The 13233-nt window shown below is 45.6% G+C and overlaps 1 protein-coding gene and 3 non-coding genes across 4 annotated transcripts; all 4 read left to right on the forward strand.

Moving 5' to 3' along the window:
- Nucleotides 1–2952: 2952 nt before the first annotated feature.
- NCL (nucleolin) lies at nucleotides 2953–11567 on the forward strand. Its single transcript, XM_004447061.5, has 14 exons — nucleotides 2953–3175; nucleotides 4177–4290; nucleotides 5348–5822; nucleotides 6195–6398; nucleotides 6502–6588; nucleotides 6779–6917; nucleotides 7506–7630; nucleotides 8374–8497; nucleotides 8585–8748; nucleotides 9163–9286; nucleotides 9507–9640; nucleotides 10246–10372; nucleotides 10758–10984; nucleotides 11104–11567. The coding sequence occupies exons 1-14, from the start codon at nucleotides 3158–3160 to the stop codon at nucleotides 11175–11177; spliced, it is 2136 nt and encodes a 711-aa protein (XP_004447118.1). The 5' UTR covers nucleotides 2953–3157; the 3' UTR covers nucleotides 11178–11567.
- Nucleotides 6640–6707, forward strand: LOC111762828 (small nucleolar RNA SNORD82). Its single transcript, XR_002795842.1, has one exon. It is a non-coding gene; the product is annotated as a small nucleolar RNA SNORD82 (small nucleolar RNA).
- LOC111762830 (small nucleolar RNA SNORD20) lies at nucleotides 9785–9863 on the forward strand. Its single transcript, XR_002795843.1, has one exon. It is a non-coding gene; the product is annotated as a small nucleolar RNA SNORD20 (small nucleolar RNA).
- LOC111762825 (small nucleolar RNA SNORA75) lies at nucleotides 10438–10572 on the forward strand. The gene has a single exon (XR_002795841.1). It is a non-coding gene; the product is annotated as a small nucleolar RNA SNORA75 (small nucleolar RNA).
- Nucleotides 11568–13233: the final 1666 nt, after the last annotated feature.

Consider the following 13233-nt stretch of genomic DNA (forward strand, 5'->3'; position numbering starts at 1 on the left):
AAAATACATATTTATTTTATTTCTCCCCATCCTCTCGTGTGCATTTGCTGTGCCTGTTTGTTGTGTGTTGGTCTTCTTTTGAGGAGGCACCAGGAACCAAGCCCGGGACCTCAGATGTGGGATGGAGGCGCCTAATCGTTTGATCCACCTCTACTCCCTGCTTTGTTGTGTCTCTCATTATGTTTTCCTCATGCCTCTTGTTGTGTCAACTTGCTGTCTTGCTCGTCTTCTTTAGGAGGGACCAGGAACTGAACCTGGGACCTTCCATGCGATAGGCGGGAGCTCAATTGCTCAAGCCACATCCACTTCCCTCCTGCTTTCTTTTCTTGGAAGCCCTCCCCTCCCTTGGCTTCCAAAATGCCCCTCTTTCTAGCTTGGCTTCTGCCTCTGGGCCTTCCTCTTCCACCCGCTTTGGGACTGGAGCCAGCTCTGCTTCTTCCCATGCAGGCTGCTCTTCTGGACAAGTTCCTCAGCCCATGCGTGTCCACCCCCACTACAATTGCCGCCCCAGGGAGGATTCCTCCACCTGCAGGTCCAGGCTGCCTTTTTCTTATGCTTGGCCTTGCAGAGCCAATTGCGGCCCCTCCCCACCTGAATACCCTTCACACACCTCAAACTCAACATGCCCACCACTCAGTTCATTAGCTTTCCCCCAAACCTGCAGCCCTTTTGCTCCATTTACATATATACCATCAATAAAAATAGAAATAAGTTATCCTTCTCCCTCCCTGGCCAAGTCACCAAGTCTATCAATAATAATGATGGCATATATTTACTGAGGGCCCTCAAAAAAACACATGTATTGCCGCAATCCTCATAGTAACTCAAAAGGTAGATTCTATTATTACCCCATTTTATAGAGAAATTTAGGTAACAGGGCAGGGTTTCAATTTGAGTCCCTAGCTCCTCCACTTACAAGCTGTATGATCTGGACAAGTTACTTTACCTCTCCACGCCCCAACTTCTTAAAACAGTGCTAATACCTATTTTTGTAAGGTTGTTTTGAATATTAAATGAGTTGCTATGTACGGCACTAGTACAGTGGCTGTCACTTAGTGTGATATAATTATTAGGTGTGACTATTTTTCTGCCCCAAACTGAGCAACTCCAAAGCAACACCCTTGAACACTAAGCTATACAGGCTCTCTCTGCTGCTTATTCTATCCTAAATCTTCATTCATTTGTTTAACAAATAATTTTCAATACCACTTTGCCAGGCCATGCTTAGATGCCAGGAATACAACAGAGAACAGTTTGTGTCTCATCAAGGGGGAAGTGGACAGATAAACTATGAAGAGACCAAAAAAAAAAAAAAAAAACAAAACAGGCAGAGATAAGAACCTGCAGAAGATTAATTTGGGTTAACAAAATAAGGATTCTCTGGGTGGCACCTTACAATGGAGATCTGAATGACAAGGGGTTAGCCAAGGTAAAATTTCTAGAATTCATCCATGTCTCTCTATCGGGACCACTACTCATCTCTCCAGTCTCTTCCCAGGGGTGCCCTAAACTTGCTGTGCCAAACTGCTTGCAAACACTGATGGTCTTACTCCACCATGCCTTGCTCATGCTGTTCCATCTGCCCCTCAACACCTGGAAAGTGATCTCTTTGTCCCCATTCTATAGAGTCCAAAGCATCAACTTCCTAGGGGGCTCTCCAGAGGTCGTCAGAATCCAGGGTACAGACCACAGAACTAGCCCCAACCCCTCACTGTGCCCAGGGAACCCCAGGAGTACGCCAGCAAGAACTGCAAAATAACCTGATTGCTCACAAGAATTCCCATGGGCCCTTATTAAAACGCAAAATCCTGGGCCCCAACCACACCTCTTTATTAGAATCTCCAGGGGAAATTCTTAACATCAGTTCAGGTGGGGAAAGGTTGTCACAGGCATCCTGGCTTTGTACGAACAATTAGGTACCATATGCCCAGGTATATCCTAGGCAGGCTCTAAAATAGAAGTTAAGTGCTTTGGTTTGTTAATTGGCACCAATTATCATTTAAGTTCCACTCACAAAGGAACCCACCCGAATAAGTGACAAAATCACAATGCAACGACAAGTGCCTCTGCCATGGAGGAAACATCTCCTTTGGCTCTTTATACCTGCTTCCAAGCCACCTTGCCACAGGCCTTTCAGCCGTCATATTTTAATGGGTGCTTTAGCCACAATTAACAAGGAGGGAATTTGCTAGGTGGTCAAAGAGCCAGTCCTGTGGTCCCCCTGTCCAGGTTCCTCCTCTCCCTATACCCGTTAGAAAATTCTGTGACCGCCAGAAAGTTCTCTGAGCTTGTTCTGTTCCCCATCAGAGGAAACACCTACCGCACGAGGTTACTGTGCGATTAAATGTCTGTGCCCTGCTCGGCAGCGCGTGAACACGGTCGGCCTCACAAACACATGCACTGTCTTTACTAACGTCTTTCAGGGGGTGGCTGCAGGCCCGGGACCCGGGGAAGAAGCACCTGCAGCCAGGAGTAGGTTTCTGACCCCAAGTCCGTCCGAGGGCGGGAGAAGGGGGACAGCGGAAAGGGATAGTGTGAACCAGGTGGCCCCTGAACTCCAAAGGGCTCGGGGCCATCAGTAGGAATATGCTGGAACTCCTCTTTCAGCGTAGAGTGCAGGCCGCAGACGCGTCGCCGGGTTCCGCAGCCCGGGACCACCAGGGTCCTGAGCCCCTGGGCCAGGCGACACGAGGCGCCAAAATTTCCCGTCTCACGGCGCAGGCGCGGCGAGTGCGGGCCGCGCAGGAGCTCTGGGACCCGCGCTCCACCGCCCAATCAGCGCAGACCAAGCACAAAGCGAGTCCCGCCTCCAGGACGCCGCCACCAGCCCCTCCCCCTCCCCCGGCCGCCGCGGCCTTCCCACTCCCGCCCGCGCCCCGCCCCGCGCTGCTCTCGGATACGGGCTCGCGATTGGTCCGTAGGCAGGGCGCGAGCGCTGGTTGGTTGAGACGCAGTCACGAGGGCGGCGTCGTCGCCTTTCCAGAGGCGATTACTGGGCAGGCTCAGTCTTTCGCCTCAGTCTCGAGCTCTAGCTGGCAGCCAAGGGGCGCGCTCCGGGATCTTCGGAAGCCGCGGCCGCCATCGACGTCGCTTGGGTTCCTCTGGGCTCATCTGCGCCACTCGTCAGCCCCACACTCCGCCGTCATAAGCCGCCATCATGGTGAAGCTCGCGAAGGTAAAAGGCCTTGCCTGCGCAAGGACGCCCGGCGCCGTCTGCCTTGCGAGGAGCGCGCGCGCGCGCGGCGCCGCGAGGAGGGCCTACGCGCCTTCCCAGGCGCGTTCGAGAGTCGCCTGGCTGAGTGAAGTCTCGCGCGAAGAGCGGGGCGGTCTCGCGGTTTGGGGCTGCATGGCGGCGAGGTGAAGCACTTCAGCAGGTGCTGGGTTGGCGAGGGCGGCGGTGTAGGACTGCGGGGTTGAGCGCGGGGAGGGGGCGCTGGGCCTCGGGGCGGAGGCATGAGGCCAAACTCCTGCGACGCGCGCGAACTGGGCCCCGCCTCCTGACGCACTTGGCCGGGTTACGCGCGCGGCCCGCCACGTGGGCCCCCACCGCGTGGGGCAGGGGCTTTATGGAGGGGGCTCGGTCCTAGGGCGGGGAGCGGTGGGGTTGAGTTGAACCGAAGGCCTGACGGGCAACTTTGCCCCGGTAAGGTGGGCGGACACGTGGTGAGTTGCGGAGGAGGCGTTGTGCGTGCTTCCTGCGCACATGGTGGCCCTCGAGGTACCCCACGTGGTTTTGAGTCCGGGCGAGAAGAGTGGAAGAAAGTGCCAGGATTTACTAGGGTTTTGGGGGGGGGGGGGGGTATTTTCCCTAGGGTGAAGGGCTATGAATTGTTGGCTGGAAAACGTCCATTTGCAAGCTAATGTGTTATTAAAACACTGAGTATGCAGTGTAATATGCGGAGCTGAAAGTAGTGTTTTCACAAAGGAGGTGTGGTTCAGGAAGACATAAAAGAAAATAACCTTTTTGTTCCAGTGTGGATTTTCTGTCCGTAAAATCTGACAGGAAGAATGGGTGGGAGGTTGAGATTCCTCCTGTCTTTAGTTGCCACCAAGAATGGTGACAGTGTTGACGATTTTTAAGTTGTGGTATTAACTGAAGTGGATTTCAGTATTTCACTATGGAGAATGGCATGAAATAGCAAAGAAGGAATAATGTGCTAATTGTGTTTGTTTTAGGCTGGTAAAAACCAGGGCGACCCCAAGAAAATGGCTCCTCCCCCAAAGGAGGTAGAAGAAGATAGTGATGATGAGGAAATGTCAGAAGATGAAGATGACAGCAGTGGAGAAGAGGTAATTAACTAAGTCTAGAAATACCTTGAAATATGAAATCCAGAGTAAAACCGGAGGTGTTGGATATCTGGAAATACTGGCAAAAAAATTTATGTTAACTCATATGACCTGAAGTGGTTAATGTCACACAAGCTCTTTTTGACATTTCAAAGTAATATTTGGGTAATAATATAAATATGAGTCATGACCCAAAAGAAGACCCTAGGGACTTACATGACACTTTTTAAATGGGCCCGCTGCTGGGCCAGATTGTGCTATGCTGTGTTAAATGATTTTCTCATTTCAACACGTTAGTCCCACTTGCTAGATGAGAAACAGTTGGGACAAGTTTGTTGACAGCAGAGTATTCAGGCCTGAGTATTTTCCCTCTTGCCTCCAAGCAGGATTAATCCGTATCTGTATTCTATTGTATATAAGTTTCATAGCACCAAGAACAGGGTGTTGTAAATATCTTTGGTGGGGATTGAGGTCTGTTACCTCCCTTGGAGTTAACAGTGACCCTGTTAGCATCCTTGGCTACTCTTTACTCACTGTAGAGACAACAAATCTCTGCTTCTGCTCAGATTTCTTGTTTAGTATTTTTATCTATTAAATAATACTGATGTGCTAACTTTGGATTGGTATATATAGTTTTGCCAGGGCGTATTGTTTAGTCTGTTTACTAATTTCTTGATCTCTGGTCATAGCAGTAGACTTTTCAAAGAGCTCTATACCATTAACTCACCATAGGAGCCACAAATAATGTAGTAACAGATAACACTAGTAGCATTTTATGTGCAAGACACTTCTAAGTAGTTAATATATATCAACTTGTTATATCATTAGAACAATATGGAATGTTAGCACTATTTCCAGATGAGAAAGTTGAGGCTTAAGTGTTGAGAAAGGGTGCTTGGGTATTTTACCTTAACTAAGAATGAGGGCCAAATTAACATATGTAGACATGTGGTGAGATCCTAGATTCTTTAAAAGGACCCTAATGCATGTAGTCTTGAACCAGAGACATTGTCAGAAATTGGCACTCATCTGTGGGACCATGGCTGCCTTTATTTTCCAGGTTGTCATCCCTCAGAAAAAAGGCAAGAAGGCCATGACAGCTCCAGCCAAGAAGGTGGTTTCCCCAACAAAAAAGGCTGCCATTGCCACACCTGCCAAGAAAGCAGCTGTCACCCCTGGCAAAAAAGCAGCAGCTGTACCTGCCAAGAAGATGGCTACACCAGCCAAAGCAGTAGCAACACCTGGCAAGAAGGGAGCCATGCCTGGCAAGGCAGCTGTAGTGGCAACCTCTGGTAAGAAGGGAGCTGTGGCCCCAGCCAAGGGGGCAAAGAATGGCAAGAATGCCAAAAAGGATGACAGCGATGAGGAAGAGGATGAAGATAGCGAGGAAGAGGATGACGATGAGGATGAAGATGAATTTGAGCCAGCAGTGATGAAAGCAGCAGTTACTGCTTCTGCCTCAGAGGACGAGGATGATGACGAGGATGAAGATGACGACGACGACGATGAGGAAGACGATGATGATGACGAAGATGGTAAGGAGTTCCCTTGGTAGTTCTTGGGCTTCTGGCTGTACGACACCATAGGTGAGGTTCTGGGAACAGCTCTACATACTCCTGTGGCAACCTGAAGTTAGATAATCTTTGCAGGCAATCTAGGCTAGTTGTGGTGCCTAGGTTTAATTACCCATGCAGAATTGCCCCTGAGAAAATGCTTATGTGTGCCCAACAGCACATTCTTAAGAGTATTCATGATGTAGTGTTTTGCTTCCAAAGAACCTGTTAATTTTTGCCATTAACACATGGTGGCATTGGCAGGACTGCATTTCTTTGTTTTTTAGATTTTCCTAGTGTTGGTTCTGAGGGTGTTCTCTGAGTTTCTGATGAAGTAGCTTGTTTTTCATTTAGACTCTGAAGAAGAAGCTATGGAGACTACACCAGCCAAAGGGAAGAAAGCTCCTGCAAAAGCTGTTCCTGTGAAAGCCAAGAGCATGGCTGAGGATGAAGAGGACGAAGATGAAGAAGATGATGACGACGATGAAGAGGAAGAGGATGAGGAAGATGATGAGGACGATGATGACGATGAAGAGGAGGAGGAGGAAGAGGAGGAAGGTGATCAAATTACTTTTGAAGTACTCTGACTGGATTTGTTTAAAGGAAGGCACTTCGGTATGTATGGGTACTCATTGATAGATTGTTTTAAATCTTATTTCAGAACCTGTCAAAGAAGCACCTGGAAAACGAAAGAAGGAAATGTCTAAACAGAAAGCAGTGCCTGAAGCCAAGAAACAGAAAGTAGAAGGTAATTTGAGAATTTGGGGAGGGGGGGCCAGGCTCTGGGGAAGGAAGTATGAGCACAAATGATGAACAAGAAAGGGACTTAATACTGAGACCTGATGTTACATTGTGATACTGATGAGCTGTTTAGAAAACTCTTATAGTGGAAATTAACTTAGCTCCATAGGCTAATTTGAATTCCTTTTTGTGTACAGCATTAGAAACGACAGCTTTCAATTTATTTGTCGGAAACCTGAACTTCAACAAATCTGCTCCTGAATTAAAAACGGGGATCAGTGACCTTTTTGCTAAAAATGATCTTGCTGTTGTGGACGTCAGAATTGGTGTGTCTAGGTAAGTAACATGTCTTTGGGGAACTTGGATTACAGTATTTCACTGCATATTACATGTGGGTCTGCGGGTGCTTTTTCTACTCCACTTTTTGGAAGGATAGGATTGCCATCACCTACTAGGCAAAAATGAGAAATGAATATGTAAAAGTTTTCAAAAAGCTTAGGTGTTAACAAAGTGTAAGTCGTTAGTGTCCTATTTTCAGAACTTCAAAATTGAAATATCTATGAATAACCTTTACTTTTTTTTTTTTTTTTAAGAATTTGATGCATATATTCTTGGAATTGATCTAAAACTGTTAGACCCAGGTAGTCATAGGAGTCTCATTTTAAAGTTCAAGCAGCTTCATTTGTGAGGATTATCAGCTCTTACTGTCACTGTTACTAGTAGTAGGTGAGCTTGCATCAGGTCTTGCTACTTAGACCTTGCTGTGTAGCTACAATTTGCAGAGCTTTGAATTTTATAACTACTTCAAGTGCTTTTTATGTAATTTTTAGTTGCAACATCACATTAGTGTTGCTGTTTGCTCAGGGTTGTGTATTGTGTTACTTGATTTTTTACCTGTAACCTTCTGTTCCTTTTGCTTTAAAGGAAGTTTGGCTACGTGGATTTTGAATCTGCTGAAGACCTGGAAAAAGCCTTGGAGCTCACAGGTTCAAAAGTCTTTGGCAGTGAAATTAAATTAGAGAAACCAAAGGGAAAAGACAGTAAGAAAGGTATGTATTCCTTCAAGAGATGGGTGATACTGATGGGTAACTTGCTCATTGGTAGGTATGCATTTAGGGAGCAGTCTGATGTGGTTAAGAGCAGGATTTAGGAGCTACATTGCCAAGGCAAGTGACTGAACCTTTTTCTCTTGGTTTCCTTAAATGTTGTGAGGATACTGTGATTATTTGACATCATTTGCTGGTATAAATTTCATGAGTGAGGCAAGTAAGGATAGTCTTTTTTAAAAATAATTGATTATATGATCTACATGAATATATCGGTTATTAAATATTTGTCTATAATTCATACTTTGTTCACATTCTGCAGCCATACTGAGCTTGTAGTCATTACCACTTAAGATCTTGAATGTTCTTTGTGTACTCTTTTTGGCCTTATTGTGGAGTACTTAAAATTTTTTACTGGACAGGTCCCCAGTTAACTTTTTGTATCCTTTTTCTCTAGAAAATCTTGCCATGTTTTAAATTGTGTGTTTTCATGGCCTTTTTAATTCAGAATGATAGAACACTTATTCAGGGTTGAACTCTCTGTGCAGTATAGTTTGGCAGTTGTGTTGGTACAGAGGAACCAAGTGTGTTCTGCCCCCCCCGCTGCATCTCCATACTTGGCACAAGGCCTTGCACATATAGGATCTCATATTTGTTGAGTGGAGCTGTTTTCTTTACTCTGAAAAATCTTGGGGGATTTGTTGTTTTTTGTCTTTTAAACTATGCTGTTCGTTGTTTTTATCTAGATCGAGATGCCAGAACACTTTTGGCCAAAAATCTGCCTTACAAAGTCACTCAGGATGAACTAAAAGAAGTGTTTGAAGATGCTGTGGAAATCAGATTAGTCAGCAAGGATGGGAAGAGTAAAGGGTATGCTTACTAACAAAAGTTGTAAAACTTATCTGTACTTCCTTGATTTGAGGAGAATGTCAGCTCAACTTTTCTTCTCAATTGCAGGATTGCTTATATTGAATTTAAGACAGAAGCTGATGCAGAAAAAAACTTGGAAGAAAAGCAGGGAACAGAGATTGATGGGCGATCCATTTCTCTGTACTACACGGGAGAGAAAGGGCAAAGCCAAAGTCAAGACTTTAGAGGTGGAAAGAACAGCACTTGGAGTGGTAAGACTATCGGCTTCTACAAGGTTTTGGAATTGGACACAGATTCCAATTCCTTTGGGACTTGGTACTTTATAACGACTCATTAATTAGATATAGCTGAAGATCAAGCAGGGTGTAGCTAAATTTGTAGTAATTCCATCATTTGAGTGAGAATTGTGAAGTCATTTTGCATTGGAATGTACTTGTGAAATCTGACTTGAAATGAATTGATCCACATGGGTTTTATAGTTGTGATATTCTAGGGAGACAAACTGTAGTCTGCTTCTTACATAAGAACGTGAACGGGAGAAAGGCCATAATATATGTTAAAGGGATTCAGTTTGTTAAGTAACAGGAGGTGTTCTTGAATAAGTTATCAGCCATGACTGAAGTTGGAACCTGTTTCAGAGTGTTAAGAATGGCATTTCTTTATAGGTGAATCAAAAACTCTGGTTTTAAACAACCTCTCCTACAATGCAACAGAAGAAACTCTTCAGGAAGTATTTGAAAAGGCAACTTCTATCAAGGTGCCCCAGAACCAAAATGGCAAATCTAAAGGGTAAAAAATTAACATAGTATCAATTATGAGCCATAAATTAGGGGAATGGCTTGCATGGGTCAAAAAAAAAACCAAGCTCTTTTCCTGGTCAACAGCAGAAACAGAATGGTATGAAATATCTTAGTATCTACTTGGGCAAAAGTGCTTGGTGACATCCAGTATGATGGGGGAGATACATACTTGATAACTTAGAATGCTAAGTATTTGACTTCATTCTCAGGTATGCATTTATAGAATTTGCTTCATTTGAAGATGCTAAAGAAGCTTTAAATTCCTGTAATAAAAGAGAAATTGAGGGCAGAGCGATCAGGCTGGAGTTGCAAGGGCCCAGGGGATCACCTAATGCAAGAAGCCGTAAGTTGCTGTTGTGATGATGTGACTGGGGGGTGGCACTCGCTAGTACTCGCTGAAAGTTATTTTTTTTTCATGCTGGCATCTTTACATTCACCCCCAAACCTAGAGGTAAATATTTTTCTGTTGCTCCTGAGTAAAAAATACTGGATATGATGACTGATTATCTGAGAAATAATTGATGAAATCACAAGAAATTCCTCTAGATAGTCAAGTTCTGATCCAGGTATCTTCACATCAGAGCAGCACCTTGGCCTGTGACATGCTGCCCTGTGTGGTATTTGTTGGGGCATTCTTCTCTTGTTGGGACTGTCCTGCTTTCCACAAAGTTCGAGATGGGATCGTAACCACTGCACCAGTGATTGTAGATAGTGCAAACTCTGGGTAGGTGTTAGTAGGAGTCCTTTTCCTTAATTTAGCACTAGTTCTCTAGCTAAATTGCCATTTGCTGCTTTCTGGTATATGTATACTTTCTTGAAAAGCTGTTTTCAGCTAAGACAATTCTTGGCCTCTAGTGCTATACTAGGCATTGTGCAGATTTGGTATCTGGTCAGTATGCATGATTTCAAATATGTGAGGTGTAATTTTTGTTTTCTCCCCTCCCCCAGAGCCATCCAAAACCTTGTTTGTCAAAGGTCTATCTGAGGACACCACTGAAGAGACATTGAAGGAGTCATTTGATGGCTCCATTCGTGCCAGGATAGTCACTGACCGGGAAACAGGATCTTCCAAAGGGTAAGGGATGGATGGTGCAGTGATGGCTCCCAGCGTGGTAGGGTCTCCATTCTGTCTAGAGACGTGTCTTCTCATTGAGCTCCTTTCTGTCAGTTGGTGGCAGTTTATGGATTCGCACGAGAAGAAGAGACAATTCACAGAGCTAGCCTTGTTTTACCTTCTGTCTTCAGAGGTATATTTTGCTGCTTTGTGATACATTTTTCTGCAGTTCGAATTGTCAGTAAAACCCATTTCCATTTTTCATGGGAAGCTACTCTGTTAATTCAGTGTGTAGAAACTAAGGCTAGTTTCTTTGGGATTACTATCCGACAGATGAGGTTACCTTTGGTGCACATTCAGTATATGTTTGCTTCTAATCACTGGTGTATCCTTTTTGATGTTTCAGGTTTGGTTTTGTAGACTTCAACAGTGAGGAAGACGCCAAAGCTGCCAAGGAGGCCATGGAAGATGGTGAAATTGACGGAAACAAAGTTACTTTGGACTGGGCCAAGCCTAAGGGTGAAGGTGGCTTTGGGGGTCGTGGTGGAGGCAGAGGAGGATTTGGAGGCCGAGGTGGTGGCAGAGGAGGCCGAGGTGGATTTGGTGGTGGCAGAGGCCGAGGAGGTTTTGGAGGTAAGGAGAGTGGCAGGCCTCGGTCTGTGTTGGGGCTCCCTGCATTAGTCCCCATGTTGTTAGTCACTGGGGAGGAAGACTGAAGAACTTGAGTGATAGGATGCCTTTTCTTTCTTTAGGGCGAGGAGGGTTCCGAGGAGGCAGAGGAGGAGGAGACCACAAGCCACAAGGAAAGAAGACGAAGTTTGAATAGTTTCTTCTGTCCCTGTCTATCCCTCTTCCGTTTGAAAGAAAGGACTCTGGGGTTTTTACTCTGTTACCTGATCAATGACAGAGCCTTCTGAGGACATTCCAAGACAGTATACAGTCCTGTGGTCTACTTGGAAATCTGTAGAGATAACATTTCAAGGGAGATGCCCTGTTGGTTTTGACTGGATATTCATATAAACTTTTTAAAGAGATGAGTGATAGAGCTAACCCTTATCTGTAAGTTTTGGATTTATATTAAGTTTCATCCCATGTACAAAACCATTTTTTTCCTACGAATAGTTTTTTGCGTTGGGGGGTGTAAAGGAAAGCAGAATGTTTTATCATGATTTTTGCTTCAGTGACTTTGGGACAAATTAAAAGTCCTAAACTCTGGTGCCAGACTTGTTTCCTAATGTTTCTCCTGGAATTGCATCTCACTGAGATGAGGCAAAGCCCTGGATGAGCCGCCAGCTCTGCCACTCCAGATCCACCTTACCTGTAATGGAAATACTCGATGCATTGGTTTCTTCGAGTATCTCAGCCACTTGGGACTTGGGTGAGATGGTGGTGGGGTGACCCATCTCCTGCAGGCCTGTGTGTGCTCTGACAAGAGGCTTGTCGGGCATCCCTGTGGCCCCTCCTGCTAGCCTGCCTGAGCATTCAGGTGTCCTGAGCAAGCCCTCTGAAAAAGCTGCCAGGGCTTGTTGGCCAGGTCCCCTGCTGTGCGTTGAGTATCAGCTTGGGGATTTGCAATGACCGCAATAAATCATGAATAATGCGGCAGAGGGCTTGATGGAGAAGTGAGGCTTTCTCCTGGGGCAGCATCAACCCTGGAGGTGGGCCTGGCATTTTTTATGCAACCTCTAGCAATGCTGAACTGGAGAAAAAACTGTTGGCTTCAAAACTGTACACATGTATGTAATTGTTTGGTGGTGTTAAGCACCTCACTTCTAGACCTTGAGAGAGGTCTGGGTTAAGGTTATTAACAGTATGAATTTATTGAAAACCAATGCCTGAAATGGTTGGTACAGAGCCTAATTGTAAATCCAAGGCCGTCAAGTCGGAAAACCTCAGAATTTGTGATTGCCTATTCTAACCAGAGTGAAAAGTACAAAGTGACACTTGTGGTGAAGTGTGGTCACCTGCCACTTGCCAGCCTTTCCGAGTAACTTACCACACTCAAGTATGGGAGGCTGACAACCAATGTAGGTATGGTGCTTCTAGGGAGAATAGCCGTCCAAGGGCAGTCCTCCAGTCCAGCTTACCAACTACAATGAGCCCTTGACAGTTTTCAAGATGATTCACAGACTGCTTCAATTGAAGCCCATCAAAGACTACATAGATCAACTCCATTAGTTCAAATTAGGCTGAGTAGAGCCAATACTTTTAAGGTATGGATTAGTGTCACGAGTCTTCCAAATTGAACTTGAGGCCTGTAAGACTCCCCTTGTTGGGGTCTCCTGGGACCACATTAGATTTAAGGGTAAACTTGGTGGCCCCAGTGCCTTACCCATTGCACTGTGCGCCCTTTTTGGGCACTTAAACGACTTCTATTAGCTAAGCTTGAAAGAAGCCATTGGTCAAGTAGGAACATGAGTCAGGTCAAGTAGGAACACCAGTTCAAGTCCCATGGCCTGTGTGCAGTGTTTGGATGGCTGGGAGTGAGAGGGCTTTATTACAGGGAACTCTTAACTGGAAGGCTTTCCCTGGTAGTGCTGGCTGGCCCACAGGATTTTGTGGCTGAAGGTTTGCATTTTAAGGGATATGAATACCCACCCTGCCGCTGCATTTGCTCCCATACAGTAATAATGCCAGGCATTATCTTGGCCCTTCAAAACTAGTGCAAAGCAAGGGTAAAACTTAAGGGTTTCTGCTGCCTTCCTGTGTAAGGAGAGCCATCCCGCCCTGGGGTTCTTTCTTTAGGGTGGTGTGGTGACTTGCTGTGGAGTTGAAATGAGTATTGAGCGTGTTAACTTGCAGGCTCAGGAGGGGTCGCTAGGCCTTGCATTAGGGACAAATCCTGAAGGTGCGCTAATTTTAAATCTGGTTGCCGTTTTGGT

The sequence above is a fragment of the Dasypus novemcinctus genome, chromosome 7, assembly GCF_030445035.2.
Source record: "Dasypus novemcinctus isolate mDasNov1 chromosome 7, mDasNov1.1.hap2, whole genome shotgun sequence".
NCBI classification, from domain to species: Eukaryota; Metazoa; Chordata; class Mammalia; order Cingulata; family Dasypodidae; genus Dasypus; species Dasypus novemcinctus.

Coding starts and splice junctions, on each gene's coding strand:
- NCL (XM_004447061.5), top strand. Junction 4,291..5,347: donor ATGACAGCAGTGGAGAAGAG/GTAATTAACTAA, acceptor TTTATTTTCCAG/GTTGTCATCCCTCAGAAAAA. Junction 10,373..10,757: donor GAAACAGGATCTTCCAAAGG/GTAAGGGATGGA, acceptor TTGATGTTTCAG/GTTTGGTTTTGTAGACTTCA.